The following is a 19666-nucleotide window of genomic DNA, read 5'->3' as shown; positions in this document are numbered from 1 at the left end:
TCCATTCAACTACCATCATGTTAAAAAAAATATATTAAAATTAACATCATAACCAAAAAAATATATAATTAAAAAAATAGATTAAATATCTATAACATAATCATAATTTAATCATATTTAATAAAAATAGATTAATCATCAACAAAAAATAGTAATAAATGAATTTTGGAAAAAGAAAATTACATATATATTCAAATCGAATATGGATAGAATTGAACTAGACCTACCTATATACCTTATTATCTATATCCAATTATCCGATAATTTAATTAAATCTAAAAAAAGATTTTATATCCTTTTCCATTCGGATTGAATATCATATCATATTCGAAGAAAATTATCATCCTTATTTCTATCAAGATGTTTGTAGAGAGGGCACGATCTTCTTGAGGAGGTAAACTGATTGTGAGGAAAATGACAAGGGAAAAGAAAAGAGTATACGTAGAGCATGTGGTTGCAGTGGTATAGATATTGTGGCAAAGGACAAGATGCCCTGAAGAAGGACAAGGTTCTTCTTGGTTTATATGTTTGGAAGTTTAATCAGGGTTAACGTTGATACTTGTATGATTTTGAAACAAACTTTGGTTCAAAAGTTGACCGACAACGACACCAAAGTGAACAATTGAAAGCTAGTGTACTTTGAAAGTTAGTGGAGTGGGTCAAAAGGGAAGATATGTGAAAAAGAAGGAAAAGAGAGCAAAAAGAAGGAAAAGAGAGCATCAGATTCTTTAAGTAAAGAGCAGTTTGTTCTCTTGGAACATCTTCCTAATTAAAGGGATTTGTTAAACAGATGAAGACCGCAGTAAACAATAGAAGTATACAAACATGCTTCAGGAGTATAAACTACTCAATAATCAGAATATTGACATTTTAGCAACCCGAGCCATCCAAATGAGTCGAGCCAATTATATCTACAATGTTTTTGTTCAGTTGATCATATCTGAAACATTATTAGAGACTCCTCGAGGCGAGAAAAACATTACAAACTCAGGTATGAAGACTAACGAGGTGTACTGATCGATAACATGACTCGGGGTGCCATGTATAGTTGGGAGTGCTCTGTACAACTAGTCCAAAAATGATGAATTGAGAAAGATACAAAGAGAAGGAATAGTACCTTTCTCCATTGCGATAAATAATGAAGCGTTTATGATTAGTGCAATCAGCCTGAGGAGTCTTTTCTTGCTGCATAAATCCGAAAAGCAGCCAATCCTGCAACTGCTACTGCAGCTCCAACTGTATGGCAAAACAAACAGCAGGGAATACAAAATTAAAACAGCAGAATATCGTAAACACAAACAAATGGGGCACAAAATTACAGCGGCAGAACCATTAGTTTATCAATATCTTGATTAAGAATAAAAGGTCAGAAAAATCTTGCTGAGGATCCATACATAAACATCAATTTTGTGCTATGTACACCCACTCTTAATTGATTCAAGTTTTAACAAATGTCACCTGCTCCTATACAAGGTGTTTGAGATCCTAACTAAGCATGGTGAAGGATTCAGAGAAACAGAAAGTGTGATTGCACTAAACAAAAATAAATATAATTTACGACAATTGTATTAAACAGAAAGTATGATTATACAAAACAGAAAGTGCATGTGATTGTACTTTCAATATACTATTACAAACACTTAAATCTTGCACCATTCTAATTGATATAAATTTTGAGGTGTTTATTTTATGTAGATAGTGTGGACCTTAATAAGATGGAAGACAAGAAGAAATTGTGTTATTCACAAGGCTGAGTGCAAAATTGCTCCAAGACACAGGATAGAGAGAGAGATCGAAGAAGATAGGAAATACTTTTTAGTGAACTCTTTTAGGTAGGTCTGATTCCATGTAAGGTTTAGGAAAATAATATCTTCTCACATGTTATAAATGGATAGACAAATTGGTATACATTAGGCTAATGGCATAATCTTAAGCCTAAAATAAGAATGTGGGATTTAATCCACTGCACCAATCACCCTCCTGATACTCTAACATTGTCCATCCTCCCATCCATCGAAATACATGAAGGAAAAAAACTAATATCTCATCCATTCATTGAGTTACCAAATGCATCCAAGTAAATAACCCATAGGTATAATACCTTTTTGATTTCCCTGGATTTTTCAGTTCTCACCTCCACTTAGTTTCATGAGCAGAAATTTATTCTCCTCATGAAGATATCACTACCTAATCAAACACGGTCAAGGAGTCACTATGGAAGAAAATGGTCTGTACAAGGTGTTGTTCCTGGCGAACTTATATGATGCATGCTGCTGGAATGATGAATCCAATCACACATCAAAAAAGAGAAAGCTAAAAGAAAGCCTGGACCATGAATATGAAAATTAAATGAATTGATTTGTGTTCAACGTGGTCAAACCATTTGATACTGATAGCTCAATTCTTTGTAAGTAATATAATATTGAGCAAATTAGTAACAAGAAGTGTGCCCTCTTGGGAAGCTCCTCGTATTGAAGCCAATTGTCAACATTGGACAAAACTGTGAAACCAAAAGAACAGATTGGCATTTAAAGCAGATAATGTCACAATGCTGCTCTGCAGAAAATGTGTCATTTGGCATTACAGTGAGACCAATTCAGCAAGTGTGTCGTCTGGTATAAACCAAGGGTTGTAAAAGAACCTACAATGACCAAGTTGAATGAGGACAAGAAGTGATAGATGAAGCAAGTGATTTGGACAAGGTTATTTTTGGACAAAATGTACTTCTACGGTTCTACCTAGCTTCTTCAGTGGATGCAGTCTCAATGTTTGGGGACCATGAATGTGGCATACCTTAAATGGAGTTTGTACCTGCAGCAATTAGGCAATGTTTTGTGGTATTGACTCAGGTAGTCATAAAAATTCTAAACTTAAGCATGCTCAATGTGGTGCAGTAACAAAATGATAGACCTTAACAATTTTCAAAGCCTGAATTGGATATAGTTTTTTTCTTAGACTACAAAGGCTCAAAGGAGTCCTGAGATTCCAAATTTTAAGAGGTCGTGCAATTTTTCCAGCCTATACTGCATAAAAACCCACTTTCATCTTCAGTGTGAACGAGTACTGTGTTTCTTTCAACTACTTACGGAAACTCTTTATTTAAATGGGGAATTATTGAAAACTATGTGCCAACTTGCATATAGTAGCAAATAAATCAGAAGAAGCCAACCGAAAAACCCTAGCAAGATATCTAGGAACTAACTATAAAAAACCTTAAACGTCTTTAACAGGGTATGCTATAAATGACAGTGAACATGGGCACATATAAAGAAATGAAATTGGAATAAGAATAATAAAAAATGCAGACACTGCTTTTTAAAGATTCTTGAAGTTACCTGAGACAAACAAAAGAGACTGATTGATAAAACGAAGGTATTGTTTGCGGCTTTTGCAATCCTCAGTCTGAGGAATGCTTAGATGGGGCAGTTGTGCAGCATTCACTATTCTGTAGAAGACATTGTGATCTCTTAATTTCATGCTGACTGGTATAGGTGACTCAATTCCCATTTGAAAGGCTACCTTAAAAGCACAAAAACAGAAAGTCAAGATCAACAAATGTAGCAGAGCAACATAATTAACTCACATATAAAAAGTCAAAAAGGTAACCAATTAAAAATATTGGCATCCTAGTACCAATAATTAAAGGGATATACAGTACGGTGGCAGTAAGGATATGTATGCACAATCATCATCATGCTATATAACAAATTAAGGATTCTTAGAGAATTTAATTAATATATTAAAAGTGCAGTAAGGATGACAGTAAATAAAATAAATCAGAGAGTACCCTAGTTGAATCTTCTACAGACAAAGAATAGGGATCAAGGTCATCCTTTGCAGCAATGACAAGGCAAGGAACTTCAAAACCAGTGTTTTCTCCATGAGAAGCAACTTGTTCTAGCAGCTCTTTGGCTTTCTTCCAATTGTTTTCATCAGAACTACGAATGAAACAGTCATGTTTACATAAAAAGAATGCAAGAACCAATTGCAATTTAATTGTAGGAAGAATTCGAGAATAACTACAAAGTCGACCTGTGCACTAAAACATGCAAGAACCAATTGCAATTTAATTGCAAGAAAGAATTATTTCAATCATAGAAGAACCAACCAGAGATCATTCTGATTTCTTTCTCTAAGCAAATCAAATCAACAAGCTTTTACATGATGAAAATACCTACCCAAAAACTGAAGAAGTCTTTCCAAATACTACATGATGAAAAGATAAAACCAATAATATAGCAAGAAAATGAATGTTTAGGTTCAGAAACATGATAGAATAATAAGCAATCTGAATAAGTGGATGGAAGGACTTAAACAAACCTCTTTGACACCAATCGTGTAATAAATAAAATGAACAAATATGTAAAGATTGAAAGTAATTAACGACTACACGTTCTTGAAATGTTACCATACAAGTGTAAAAAAATTAATTGATTGAGTAATCCAATTGTATCGATGAGACATTTGAGGTATAGGAAATTCATACAAAAGAGTCGGACAAAGGAGATTATGTTCTATCAAATTTTGAAAATGAAATGCAAGTATTGATCAAATTGCACAGCTTCTATAGACTGACTTAAAAAGTAGCTTATGCAATTACAGGAGTATGTAACAATTACAGACCACATTGAAAATGCAGGTATAAGTATATGATTGTATTCACTGAGCTGCATCTATTGGCCAAAAATGTTAATTGGATAGAAGAACAAGTTTCGGCCAGAATAACAACACCTTAACTAATTTAAGTTTATAAATTCAACTATTATAGCAGAATATAGTTGACTTGTGGAGTTGTGGTGTGTTTTGAGGAGAGAGAAATATATATTAAATAAATCAGTGTGATAAAAAAAACAATATGAATAATATTGTCCTTTACTAGGGTAAAACTACTAAGAGCATTGATCTGAAGTATCAATTAGCATATGTAGGCATGCCAAGGCATCGTTGTTGGATTTAAATTATTCAATCTACTCCACAATGGTCCCAAATTGCTGTAAGCATATGGAAAATAACTGAATGCAAGACAAGAAGTTCAAATTAATTAAGACCAACGGTTGACTTCCATACCTGTCATACACAAATGCGGCTATATCACATGCTGCCAAAGACTCCTTATTGGAAAGCAGGTTTTTCACTTCCTGTTCAGGTACCTCTCGCATTACAAGTGTCTTCTTAGTGCCCTTCAGAAATATCAAGCATGGAATCAGAGGTGCCAAAAAAAACCAAACTCATTCTAGAAAACAAACAAGAAATCAATGTACATTTCACCTAATTATGCTATCCATTTGAAGCTCAAGCACAGGTAAGTTTGCAAAAATCATGTCCATAGATACATGGGTCAGTGATTGAATACATATGAGAGAAAGGTACCAACAAAAGTGCTGATATATGGTATTGGATGACAGCAATTTGTCTGATTTCTAAACTAACCACATTATTGTGTCTAAATTTCCTATATGTTCCATAAATAATTTATAATAAATTCCCTCTACCTTCAACAAAAGGCTTTTCATCTTCATTTTAATGCACCTAGATGTTTTGACCTGAAGTTTCAGAAAGAACTAATAAGGTAAGAACTTGTGATCACAATCTAGCCAACTGTAAGTTCTTCATTAGTCCAAAATTTAGTACAAGCAATGTCTATTACTTGCCTAATCAGCATTTTTTTATCACCTAATGAACATTCAAATCAAATTTATTAAATTCAACTTGCTAGAAATCAACCCAAAACCTATACAGCAATTAAACCTCAAAATCAAGGTTAAGTGCAATAATTTAGACGTTCATTAGGCATGCTAAATAAATGGTGTGACAGCTAAAAAAGAAAACTATTGCAAGTGCTAAATTCTTTATCAAATTGTAATTTCATCCTGATTTAATTGTTTTTGAAACTTAGGCTAGATTCACAAGTAGTCAGACTAGATTTTGGAATTAACCTTACATTTAATGACTAAAATCTTTTACATTTCCTTTTTGTAGCATATGAAATTCAATAAATATCGTTTTTCTCATTACTTGCCATAGATTTTATAATAGGCTACAAGCTTTACAATTTTTTGCCTCAGCTTTAGTTACTTTATGATATATATTCAAGTGTTCATAATTTTTACAATTTCAATGTAAAATCATACCTACACACTCAAAAACATGGCATAAGAGACCACTTGACAAAGGTAGAAGCAAAAGTGACCAGTAGCACAGTGTAAATGAGGACCAAAGAAAGAGAAGAGAAGGAAGCAAAGAGAATCAAAGAAGGAAAAAAATGGCATAATCATAAGGGCAACAATTGAATGAGGTTAACCAAAAACACCAGGAGAAATGGCGCTGGCAAAGCAACAATGAAAGATACTTCATTCATGTGCACTTACATTGCGAAGATCAACAACATTTGTTGCAAAGCGGAAAGATTTTGTGGGAGAATACTTCTCTGAGAACTTCCTGTACGGACAAACAAAAAAAAAGCATAACATAGAACCCTAACAAGCCATGAGAAACTTTAACAAGATTTCCGAAAACTTGTACTGAACCTAGTGCATAGATTGCAAATTAAGAATCAGTTAATTAATTATAAAAAATCAGCAAACAACACACCTTCCAATGAATGATTTTAGCAATGCAGTTTTCCCTGCATTTTTAGGACCAAAGACAAAACATTGAAAAACATTTCTCCGTGTTTGTTTCTTTTTCCGATCTAACCACCTTTTTCTTGTTATATGAAATGCAGAAGCAAAGTCACCAGTATAACCAAGGTACATTAGGTTAGCTAGACTAGCCTTCGGATCTTGAAGTGTCATGAAAGCCCACTGAAACAGAGAATTTATTTGGTTCAATAGCAGCATAACCAAAAGTGACGCGTCAAGGATCTTTCATACCCTTATTTAGGTATAAAAGAAGAAAAAAATTGAATAAGAAAATCATTATAATATACAAGGATCCATATAAATATCACAAGTTGAGTATAAAGGAAAGGTCACATTTATTATATGCAAACAAGAATTCAGGAATCTGTAGGCAAATCCATTAACCCGAATACAAAATTGTGATTATCAAAGTTGGACATGAAATACCATGAAACCTTGTCTTTGTCCAGAAAATTACACAAAATATAGATACTGCCCATAGATTCCAGAATCTTCATTCCTCTACTAATGCATCTATAAACTTGTCTTCTTGTGGCAAAAACAAAACTAGTTTATGTAGGAAGTGACCAGAAAAAAGACCATGATCCTGCTCAAATTTTAGAAGCATTGGAAAAAAAAATCTAACAAAAAAATTCTCACTCATCAAATATCAAGGATTTCAACTAGATATTTCTTGACACCAATATTAAACACACTGGGATACACCAAAGTCGCATTCTGAGATCTATTAGTGCCAACTTTTCTATACTCAATCTATATGCTTGTGTTGTCACATAGATGATCTAAAGGTGAAATAGACAAAAAGGTAAGGAGCCTGGTTGATCATCGAGACAGAAATTCAAAATAATAAGTGGTACAGGGTATTGACTACCTGGACCTCAGCACCTCTTGACAACACCCTTGTACCAGTAAAATGCAACTGAGTGCTAACTTAGCATAAAATAAATGACTATAGCATAAGTTTTAAGTTAGATGAGTTCTCTGGTAGGTCAAAGAACAATCCAGTGCCCTTATTCTCATCCAGACTTTTCAGCAGCCTTAACATTTTTTGGATGCAGAAATATCCTTGGTTAATCCCCATTTATATAGTAATAGTGTTGAGAATCACTAAGGTGTCGAACTGAGTGAGAATGAGTCTTAATATCTTGCAATTTCAGTGCATGCATAAGCAAAAAATGGTTTTCCATCTTCCAAATTCAGCAGCTGAAAGTTTCCTTGCCAAAGGAAGCAGGCCAATCAATGTTTATACAAAACAATTCTCAATGACCATCCACTACCCTCAACCAATGAATCTAAATATTAAATTCGAGATGCTTCATGCCACCACTACTAACAGAAGTGATCCCTCGATAGCTCCTTCAAAGCCTAAGCCATTTTTCATAATCATGAAGTAACAACCTTTCCTAGTTTCCTTTATTTCTTCTAGCATTACAAGCCCTTTCAACTTTGATAATCCTGAACAAAGTGAAGACGAATTTATTTGACTGGACTATGTTCCTCTACTTCCCTTGCAAATGCACTTGCATTTAAGTTCAATAGAAAGATAGAAAGACTAAGTGATTACCCCACCAAACAAAGGGAAAAGAGAAACAAACAGTACATGTTACAAAATCTTAAAGCAAAATAAAAAATATCATATCCTGAATGTCACAGAGATATTTACCTGAGAAATAAATCCTTCAAGCGAATATCCTTCAAAACCAATCTTTTCTGCAGTGTTCTTGTAAGGATGTTCAGACCAAGGGCTACAAAGAATGCATAGACTTAAAGAAAGAATTCAAAAGAAACTTAAACGGAAAGATGTTGCATTTCATAGACAAATGGAACTGTAATTTGTCTACTACAAGACTAAAGCAAATAATATACTATGAATCTGTGACTATGTAATAGATGCAGGAAGGGAATTTTCAAATGCACTAGGCGACTATGGCATGATATAGTTTTACAACCATGTCATAGTTACAATCAAAATGACAGTTTGTAAAAGAATGAAATGGCTAATTACACATTCTTAGTACAAAACAAACCACGTTTCCAACATTTTTCATTGTTCATTAACTTGAAACCAAAATTAAATTCATGGATGGATTAAATTCATAGAACCAAATTGAAATTTAATAAAGAGGAAGAGAATGAACGAAATCATTTTTATGATTGTGAATGAAGCAAAGATGCCAAGGAAAAGACCACTGACATAAAAAAACATGTATAGGATAGCCTGACTGAGAGAATTTGAACAAAATGTGGGAGATGGTAGATACGAAAGAAGATGAAACTGAAAGATATGGATAGAAATGGAAAAAAAAAAAAGGTACATATTCAGAAGGAAAAATTACAAGAAGGCAGAGAATGTTATCTTCATCCTCTCATAGTTCTATTTTCAATTATTACTCTGTCGAACATCAATTCAGGATATGGTCGAGGTCAATCTTGACAAAGGAAAATAAGAAAGATTAAGAAATGGGAAAATTTTGAAAAATGAAATTAAAAAGAAATAATGTTAAACATAATATACGAGAAAGGGTAGGACAGGCAGCTCTCTGCTGTATCTTACAGTTGATGTATTGCAAATGCGTCTAAAATTGATTCGGTATAAATTAGATCTTCAAGAAGTTTGGCCAGGTTCACCACTGTATAGCAATTCAACCAATCATGTCAACTTAATATTAGCATTCAGATAAAACTCTATCAGGATCTATAAGATCATGAAAGAAAATTTAGACCGTTTTTAGCAAGGTTAAATCTCATTTACAAGCTTACCCAGGCATCACAAACCTCTAATGTTAGGCTAGTTCATGTTAGCATGGTGTTAGGTTCAATCTGTACTCCATGAGTTAAGCTCGACATATCTAGTCAGGATGCTGGCACAGTGACAGCAGACTACAAAATCCAATAGTTGGCTAGATTTGTTGCCTTATTTTCCTTTAAACTTTGTAGTTCATCAAAAAGACCAAAATTCAGGTTAGGATTAGCAATTAATCCTTTTAAAATTATTATATTTAAAGTAGCTTGATACTTGACAACTATCTTGATTTGCAATAGATTTGTCTTTATTTTTTAGCTCAAAATTAGAACAAGTGATTTTACAACAGTTATGATATTCAACAAGCATTTAGTTCAATACTGATTATAGATCCTATCTTGATCATTATTACTTATCTTTGGCTATGAACTTATAAGATTTTTCAGTGACAAATAATCATAGATTTAAATATTGGGATGTTTCTCTACTGGCCAGTTACATGAGCAGAGAATCCTTTCATCTCCAATCAGTTGTAAAAGGCATGGTTTGAAATCTTGTATCGTACTGTATCAAGCGGCACGATTGAAATGTATCATTCTGTTAGGATTACCAAAAACTTGATATTGATCGGCATGGATAATCTCTTACGTGCCTCCTGTGCCAATCATTCTGATGAGTCTAGTTGTACCAACACTTGGCATGCCTTGCCACATTATAAAACACATCAAAATGAATTCAAGTAATGTTTGTTATTTCTTATAGTTTGATTCTCGTATATTTTAATTTAATTTATCTAATTCTTGTAATTATATTTCTATCTCTGCAGAAACTTACTTTTCAGGAGTAGTTGAAAAAAGTTCATCAATGTCATAGAGATCCAAAACCCCATCCTGCAAAACAGGATAAATGATTAACCAAATAGCAGTGAACAACACAACCACCTACAACAACAATCAAGCCATAAGAATAAACATTACAATGAAGATCAAGAGTCACAAATGATTATGCCCCACTACCATTGAGCAAATAACTGTTTAAGAATCTTAGTTAATAAGATCTTTTATGAAAATGTAAAAAGTTTAAAATCAAACAAATATTGAGACTCTAATTAAGAAATTCAATTTAAGGACAAAAGGAAAAACATTTGAAACGGATTGATCTCATCTCTTTTTTTTTAAGTTGGCACCAAGTATCCAACTTACACCGACTAATCCTAGGATGACTCACCAGCTTCATGGAAGGTCCCCACCGGCCACCAAGCTAAATAGGGAAGCATTCGCAGCGAACGGCCTATCAGTCCAGCTTTCTTAGGTTAACCGCCCATTAAGAGAAATTCATTTTTGAATTTGCCGAAGCTAGGACTCGATCCTTAGATGCCTAGAAACTAAGAAGACACCGACTACACCATTGCCCCAGGGTCAGATTGATCTCATCTTATTGCTGGGATATGTGGGCATGCAATTTACAAATAACTTGGGTAGTGTGTACGAGATAGTTCACACGAATTACAGATGCAGCATTGTAATGAATAAAATTAGCATTACATGACTGCATTTCATCAAAATCACTGACCAAATGAACATACATCAATATAAGTTACATGAGATGTAATAGAACCATACTTAAACAAGGAAGAATTGAACAAACCATCTAGTCAATTTCTTCATTTTGCATAAAAATATATTTAAAATTTTTAAAAACTCCAGCAGACTAAACACTGGGGAAATAGTGACTTTGAGAACATAATGAAAAGACAAGGCTTGTTTATCAAGGAAAATTCCCCCACTTATCCTCTTATGAATTCAGGAAAACAGGGTTATTAATCAATACCTTCTTAAAATGACAATAGGAGGAGCAAGAACAAAGATATAGACATGGTAAGCTTAATTTCTTTATATTTGTAGAATTGGGGATCAAAATTTTAAATAAAAACAGAATTTGATATCTTATAGAAAGAGGCATTAGTTACATACACTGTTGATGTCAAACATATGGAAGATTTCCTTCAAGAAATCCAGAGCTTCAACACTGAGCTCTACAGTCTACAAAAAAAACAAGGATTAACTCATATTGAATCAACTGACAAAGAAATGCAAATTCTACCAGGAACATCGACATTCACAATGAAATGCCTATTATACTAGATATTATGGAGAGAACCAAAGTTTTAAATAATCATCCCATATTGGAAGGAACGAGTCTGATGGCATATCGGCACAACTAATTTCATATAGCCCATGGGTTGACTGCATCCACCCACCTACAACTGCAACTTTGAGTATAGTTCAATATGGCAATTTTTTATTTCTTTTAGTTAATAGATAATTTATTTCAACCAAAGATGGTAAGAACTTACTTTCTAAGAGGAACAAAAAAAATTAACATGGTAATAACAAGCAAAAGTACCTGATCTGGAGTAAGGTTTAGCGTTGTTGAAAGGAGTTCATCTCTGAGCTTAAGATAATTATCATAACCAAACTTCCTCAAGACTGCCCAAATTGTTTCAAGGCTGCCCCTCTCTATGAAAAGGACATGTAGACAAATAAATCCAATTAATGTTAGCCCACAGTCATCAACTCCTTCAGGTATCTTATCTTGAATAACCCTCTTAACACTCATAATTTCAGATGACTGGAGAGCAGCATTAAAACATGTAACCTGGAAGATGTACCACAAGGTCAATATAATTCCAATAAATATATTAAAAAAAACATCCTGTTGTAAAATGTAATTAATGAACTTAATTTATCCTAAGAAAAAGCAATTACAGGTGAAACATTGAATAACCTGGAAGTTATTCAGTTCAGCATCATTTAGTACACCATCTCTATCATGATCAAAGAAGATGAATATCCTTTTCAAAGCCCTTGCACACCGAGGCTTCAATGTATCTGTCTCCTGATCAAATAGAGGAGCAGTTGGATGAAAAACTGCCTTCTGAGCATAATCAAGGACTTCTGGGATCTGAAAAAACAGAGAATAGTCAAACAAGAAATATGCTTCTGATACAATATCCAATAAGATTAGTTTGTTTAAGCGTTTAAAGTACATAAAAATGGTGTAAATCATTCATGGCAAAGCACAGTAATGTTCCAAACCATCTATACAACTGTACGTATAAACATTTATGTGTAAAAGATGTCCACCCATGATATGCTTGTGCAGTTTGCATGAGCATGAATACTTGGTTCTTCATCTGCAGATTCTAAGATTAAATAATGTGTTTAACATTTTTCATGTGACTCGTCACTCAGTTTAATGTCATGTATAAGACCAAAATAAGGCAAAAAAAAAAAAAATGTTTCTCCATATATTTCTGCCAAAATCAAGTAGAAACAATGGAAATGGAATTTTATGCGTTTCATAAGGACGAATAAGTGAGAGTATTTCTCTGCCTTCAATTCCATCCCTGAAAACAGGATATAATAAATAGATTAAAAATAAGCTAATATAATTCATTTATTTTTCTTTATCTCCACACAAACTACTTCATTTTCCTTCTATTCCTTTTCTTTCTTCCAAGTAAACAACATAACCAAATGATATTTGTTGATATGGAATATGCATGTATTGTCTAGTTTCATTTTTTATTGTATACATGTATCTTTGTGTTCTTATATAAATTACACAATAAGCATGAAATCTTGAGTACCAAGAAGATATGTAGCGACAGCTGAAGACATTCTAAAATGGTACCATACTATTTGGCAAATTATGTGACCAATTGCATAAATATCCCTTCGAGTTTTGTAAAGCTGATAACAGCGGTAAGTTTATTAGGTTGAGTAGCAAGTAATTATCAACCAGTAAGACACCAAGAGAATAACCTAGCATCTTCTAGGTGGTTGCACAAGGAACAATGATTTGCACAAAAGAGCAGGTAGAAATGGCAAGAAACACAACATTGTGGACTTGTGCTGCAATGAACCAAACAATACAGTTCCTTTCAATTGCATATCTAAACAGTCGACTGAAGACTGATTTAAGTAAGCCTATAATTTATTTGACAATTAGTTAAAGACAGATTTAACATATCCCAGTGCCCCATAGCTTGAACCGATTATGCAAAGATGTGGCCAAACAAAAGAAGATGAGCTTTTCAATAACCAAAGAGAAATTGTGGCGAAGAATAACACTATTAACAACATACAAGCAATATTGCACCTGAATCTGTCTGAGGGCAGAACACTCTATGCATGTCTGAATCTCCCGAAACTGGTGCATGATGGGCTCCATCACCTGGTCCAGAGGAACATGCAGCCGATCGTCCCGAAGGTCCAGCTTGCAACCGACCACAAGCATTGGCACCTTCACCTGCACAGCCCGCGCGGAGAATGAAAACAAATTAAAAACTACTAACTGTCAGAATAATCCGCGATGGAGAGAAACTTCATGAAAGGACCTCCAATCGGCGGAGTTCAGGGATCCAATAGGTACACAGGCGGTCAAGGGTGGGACGGCAATTGCAGGCATACGTCAAGATTATAATATCAGCGGCCTTGCATTCTGCGATCAGCTTTTCCTCGTACTCGGGCCTGAAACGGATAGGCATCGAAAGTAAGGAGAAATACCTGGAGGAAGAAAAAAAAAATCAAAAGTTTGTGCTTACAGACCTGGATGAAGTATCGACGACAGTGATGGGAACGCTATAGCGATAGGAGTTGGAAGGGAGATGGACGGGAGGTAGTAAATGGGGTACTTCTGCCACGAAAGACTCGGTGGCGATGGCTTCAATGAGAGTGGACTTTCCGGTGCCGGCATCCCCAATCACGACGACCTGGATGCTCGCCTGGCCAGTGCCACCACTGGCTGCCGCAGCTGCGTCGCTCGTCATTGAGATGGTTGATCTCACCGACGCCTGTTGGACCCCAACGAGGTTTTTTTGACTGTAGAGGCGGCGGGCAGAGGCGGCGCCCACATTAATCGGGAAGGGTTGGAAACGACGCGCAAGGAAGTTTCAGAGGATTTTAATTTGAAATAAAATCAAATTAATTGAAATAATAAACGTTACATATTTACATGTGTTTTTTTATCTAGAATTATACATTATATTAAAAATTAATCCTAAATTTGTATTTTAGTTGTCTTTCCCACTTTTTTAATTTTTTTTCTAGTAAATAATACAAAAATATAAAAAGTCTCAATTAAATCATTAAATGATTGGTTGTTTTGTTATATTTTATTATTCATAAAAAATTTAAAAGATAAATCATGTATAAGTAATATCAATCTTTTTAATACATTTTATTAAGAGAATAAAAAATCCTAATAAGATAATAATAATATATTAAATTTATACTTTAGAATTAAAAAGTGATATCGCGTATTTGGGTCGGATGTTGAGATTGATGATGGTTATTCACATCTTGGAATTGAGAAAACTTTAGAATCTAGAAAAACTTTGAATCAAACATAATTATCAAGGATAATCATTCATAGATAACTAAAATTATCCATAATAATCCTAAATTAAATACATCCTAAAAATGATAGATCAACATAGCACTCAAGTCACCAGTGATTCAAAGTTCAGCCGAAATCATCCAGCGTGAAATTCAATCCCCCATTGTATGTGAATTTTTTTTAGCTTTTAGGGTGCGCATTTGGTTGGTAGTTATTTTTGATAATCTTGATTATTCATCTAAAGTTATCAACAAAAATCCTATTTAATTTAGGTAATCGATGATTCTCGAGTAATGTTTCATGTCCGACACATTAGCAAAAGAGGTATGCAACCAGAATCAGAAAATTTCGAAAAACTGAGGTTTTTCTTGATTCCGAAATTAATAAATTTTTTTACCTAAAATACCTTCGGATAAGAGAAAAATGTGACAAAAAGAAAAAGTAAAAAAATGGAAAATATAAAAAATAAAATTTAAAAATAAAAAAAAAGAAATAAATACAAAAACCCCATAAAAAATAAAAAAATTGTAAACAAACTTTAAAAAAATAAAAAATGGGAAACAAAATAGAAAAAATGTTAAAAAACATTAAAAATAGAAAAAATGTAAAAAAAATAAACTTTAAAAATAAATAATAATAATAATAAAAATAATAAAAAAATGGGGAAAAAATAAAAAAACAAACAAACAAAAAAAAAGTAAAAATATGTATATAAAAAAATATAGAAAAACGTGAAAATATATAAAATATAATAGAGTTTAAATAATAATAATAATAATAATAATAATATTATTATTATTATTATTATTATTATTATTATGTATAGTTGGTTTTGTAACTAAAGGTAATATAGTAAAATATTAAACTAGGTTATTCATTAAAACCTTCAAACGAACAAGTTTTTGTTGCATTAACTAGATTGAACCAAACAACATTTGGTTATGTTTTATTCTCCATAACATTGGTTATGTGATTACTGATAATCACATAACAAAAAATATACATAATAACTTGACCCAAATGTACTCTTATAGTATAGCCTGAGGCAGGTGACGAAATATTCTTTTTCTTTATAACTCGGATTTTTATTTTTATGAACTAGTTAATCCTAGAGGACTGAGGCTATCGGTCTTGTCTCTATAAAAAATGTTCGTTATGATCATGTTTAACAGTGGAAACGATAATACATTAAATAGGTGGTTCTGATACTAATCGAGTGAAAATTCTTAACTAAAAAATAAATAATTCTAAACGGTCCTACATGTCAAAAGGAGCATCAGTAACCAAACCAAGGAGAAGGTCTCGGTGCAGACACTCTAACGTTCAAGTCAGTAATCGAATCGAATATAATGAATAGTAGAACGAATAATAGGACGAACAATGACTATGAGTACATGAAATTATATAGCATTGCATATCTGTATATGTAGATGAAGATCTCCTTTTATAATGTTACTGTTTGTTTATGTACTAATCTAAAAATATTTTTAAAAAAAATAGATCATAAAGATGCTCTGACACCTTTTTTCAAAATGGATCTACAATCTTTGTGTTTGGCAGGATGAAATTTCTAGTTATAATTTGCATATGAAATACTCTCTGTTATCCATGGCACAAAATGTCAAAATGGAATGTAAAGTCGTTGGGTTGAGGGACACTTAATATTATTAGTCGACAAATCGATCGAGTCCCTTCCGTAGTCTGATCGGCTATTGCTTGTAAGAGCAATCAGGTTAAATTTGAGAAATGTTGTCAAGGACTCAACTTTTCTGTTTAGCCAAAGAGTTCGGTCAGACTCGATGTCCAATTTGTCCGATCAAATCATAGATCCAATCGGCTGGATTACTCGGACAAACTAATTAACCGTGACATTTCTAAGTAACGAAGAGGACTTGACTCTGGAGGATACTGACTCAGCTCAGAATTTGGACTCAACATCTAACCATCCCAATAACCTCATCATCCCAATAACCTCATAACCTCTCGATCGGAACGATCGACCATGCTGACTTCGAGAACTGACTTCTTTTTAACTTTGGCATTATATAGCCGACCTTTTAAATTTTGACCTAATTTAAAAGCCCATCTTAACTGTCGTATCATATTCCAATGATAAATTCTGAAAGTGCCCTGTAAAATAGTTCGAAAAGAGTATTTGGGTAGTGAAGATAAACTATTTTTTTCCGCCAACGGTACTTTTCGCTCATTGCCACAGTTATTTTAACCAGTTCAACGTGGACATATCCGAATAAAAAATCAAACTGGGGTCCTCATAGAACCCAACGCCGTATCAAACACTTTATTTCACAGTAATTTGAGTGCAGAATTCATTCCAATCAAATCCCAAATATTAATTATTCCTTATTTCTCAGCCTTGGAATATTGCCGAACCCACGATTCTCGGCGTAGCCGTCGCGCCCACGTACTCAACTGATCAGCTCCACTCACTCTTCCGCTCCTCTTTCTACGTTATTATTCGATGCGTACCAGAGTGCTTCGTACCCGATTATTCTGCCCCTCACATTGTGGCACCCACGACGGCGACTGGAACCGTTAGTGACTCCTTGACCATCGCTGACTTAGACAAGACCACGCCGAATGGCGTCTGCTCGGCATCCGGCGATTCCCGGCGCCGCTGCAAGAATTCGGCCACGAAGTCGACGCTCGGCCCGACGACGAGCTCCTCCCAGGCCGCGTCCGCCTCCGCGCCGCTCTTCGCTAACACGTCGGTGGCGTCGACCTTCCGCACGTGCCAACCGAAGGAGCCGCACACGCGGTTTATCTTCTGCAGTTGGCAGCAGGTGAGCTTGGACGTGTTGGCTTTGATCTCGTCGACGGCCGCCATCATCAGCTCGGCCTTGGCGGCCTCCCCGGCGTCCTCCGCCTCGGCGCGGAGGAACCGGTCCATCTCCGGCAGGCCGATGGCTCGCCTGACGCCGCGCGAGTAGTCAGCGACGGCGTCCGGGTCGAACAGCGCGCGCGCCTCGTCGACCAGCCCGCGCGCCACCATACCGTCCACCCGCTCCGCCACGAACCGGTGGAGCACCTGCAGGTGGACGTCCACCCACAGGAAGCAGCACTCGAACCGGCGGCGGAACTCGCGGCCGGCGCCCTCGACCAGCTCCTCGATGAAGGAGTTGGATCCGCCGGCGACGATGGGGAGGCGGTCGCGGCGGGCGACGGATTCCACGGCGCGAGTAGCCTCGGTGCGGAAGTCCGCGGCGGTGAAGTCAGCGTCGGGAGGGAGGCCGCCGAGGAGGTGGTGGGGCACTCCCTGACGCTCCTCGTCGGTGACCTTGTTGGTGATGACGTGGAGGCCGTCGTAGATTTGCATCTTGTCGGAGTTGACGACTTCGCCGCCGAAGTGGAGGGCGAGGTCGATGGCGAGGCGAGACTTTCCGGTGCCCGTCGCGCCCATCACGAACACCACCTTCGCCTTCGCCATTGCGGAAGCCGCCGCCGCCTAGAGCTTCTTCTCCACAGAAAGCTCTGAAGTCAAAGCTTCTATTTATAGGTAGAAAAAGGCGGCTCCTAAATTTAGCATTTATAAGGGCCGAAAGGTCGAGGCCGTTTAAAACTTTAAATTGAGGGAGAATATAATTCACAGACCGCAGCCTTGCACTAAGAACACAGATATATATATATATATATTTTTGAATTTCGCCCTTTATTCCTTTTTTTCACATAATGGACTTTGAAATTATGCTTTTTTATGGAATATATATAGCATAGATTTGTCAACTCAGATCATTCTTTTTCCGTTGTCTTCCACTTCGAATTAGAGATGCCACTGATCCACCGACTCTCCTTCCCTACTGTGGTATTTTTTTTTTACTAGCGACTTTAAAACAAGAATAAGAATGCAAGACTGAGCCAACCACAATTCAATGCTCCATTACTAACGAATTTGGACTATTAGTACTTGACTTGACAGAAAATCAAAAGAATTTTTTTAAGAAATTGTCAAAACATATTTTTTATTTATTGTTGTTTCTGCATGAAATCATCGGACGAATGAGTCATGAGTTAGTTGTATTTGGTGTTGATTGAGTCGCCGAACTTCAAGAAAGAACAAGCAAGTACCGAAGCACTTGCGAAATCTGAGAAGGAAAAAAAGAAAATTAGAACGAACTCATTTTATATCACAGTTATATGTGTATTAATTGATTATGAATTATTTATTATCCTCTAGTAAAAAAAAGTGTCACATCATATTTAAAATCATGTCGCTCGTATTTTGTATTGTAAAAGACGATGTCTCGCGAGTTATTACATGTTGTGCATGTTAGCAATTCGAGCCATAAAAATCGCTTTTTGTGTTGCGGAAATCCCGAATCCTAACTACGGATCTGTGCGAAGATATATTTAAAATTAAATCATGTACATGCTTCTACCCTAGATCTATCTTAGATCTACATGAAAAGAGAGCTAGTATACCTTTGTAACGAAGCCCTTCACTTATCCCGTTCGTCCAAAAGTTGCTGGATCTCGTAGAGTGTCAAGTGAACACTCCTCTACAAGTATCCATACGGACAAAAGGTGGAGAAGAACCACTTAGAGTGTGCTAGCACTCTTGGGTGGCTCGGCAATAGAGGAGATCGAGAAGAGAAGAGAGGAGAAAGAAGATGACCTCTTGAATGAGTACACAAAATGTAACTCACATCACTGATGTGGGCGACCACATTTAGAGGTTCTTATACCTCCATGTAATACCAAAAGTCATGACTCTTGGTCTATCTCGTGAGGTGGTACTCAATGATGTAGCCATGATGATGTGGAACAACATCATTGGCCGACCCCCATGCCATGTCACAATGAAGTGGCATTTGGTCAAGTCAAACTTGACCCTTCATCTTCCCTCTCAAGTAAAGTCAAACTT

The 19666-nt window shown here is 35.5% G+C and overlaps 2 protein-coding genes across 2 annotated transcripts; both read right to left on the bottom strand.

The window, feature by feature from the left end:
- Positions 1-276: 276 nt before the first annotated feature.
- LOC121985842 (mitochondrial Rho GTPase 1-like) lies at positions 277-14315 on the bottom strand. Its single transcript, XM_042539521.1, has 14 exons — positions 13998-14315; positions 13787-13919; positions 13549-13698; positions 12172-12348; positions 11791-12042; positions 11358-11426; positions 10219-10274; positions 8305-8386; positions 6592-6803; positions 6369-6438; positions 5068-5180; positions 3788-3938; positions 3336-3519; positions 277-1236 (listed from the first exon to the last, which is right to left on the bottom strand). The coding sequence occupies exons 1-14, from the start codon at positions 14216-14218 to the stop codon at positions 1163-1165; spliced, it is 1944 nt and encodes a 647-aa protein (XP_042395455.1). The 5' UTR covers positions 14219-14315; the 3' UTR covers positions 277-1162.
- A 2721-nt stretch (positions 14316-17036) lies between these two features.
- Positions 17037-18300, bottom strand: LOC121985840 (adenylate isopentenyltransferase 5, chloroplastic-like). Its single transcript, XM_042539519.1, has one exon. The coding sequence runs from the start codon at positions 18230-18232 to the stop codon at positions 17306-17308; it is 927 nt and encodes a 308-aa protein (XP_042395453.1). The 5' UTR covers positions 18233-18300; the 3' UTR covers positions 17037-17305.
- Between the last annotated feature and the right edge of the window lie 1366 nt (positions 18301-19666).

The sequence above is a fragment of the Zingiber officinale genome, chromosome 5B (genome assembly GCF_018446385.1).
Source record: "Zingiber officinale cultivar Zhangliang chromosome 5B, Zo_v1.1, whole genome shotgun sequence".
In the NCBI taxonomy this organism is placed as follows: Eukaryota; Viridiplantae; Streptophyta; class Magnoliopsida; order Zingiberales; family Zingiberaceae; genus Zingiber; species Zingiber officinale.
This window is presented reverse-complemented; position numbering and strand designations above follow the sequence as displayed.

What these genes read in the sequence shown, in the direction of transcription:
- LOC121985840 (XM_042539519.1), bottom strand. Translation starts at nt 18,232, where the DNA reads ATGGCGAAGGCGAAGGTGGTGTTCGTGATGGGCGCGACGGGCACCGGA.
- LOC121985842 (XM_042539521.1), bottom strand. Translation starts at nt 14,218, where the DNA reads ATGACGAGCGACGCAGCTGCGGCAGCCAGTGGTGGCACTGGCCAGGCG. An exon ending in TAAACCTTACTCCAGATCAG is followed by an intron (nt 11,427 to 11,790) that starts GTACTTTTGCTT and finishes TTTTTTTTGTAG; the next exon opens with ACTGTAGAGCTCAGTGTTGA. An exon ending in GCCGCATTTGTGTATGACAG is followed by an intron (nt 3,939 to 5,067) that starts GTATGGAAGTCA and finishes TTTCATTCGTAG; the next exon opens with TTCTGATGAAAACAATTGGA.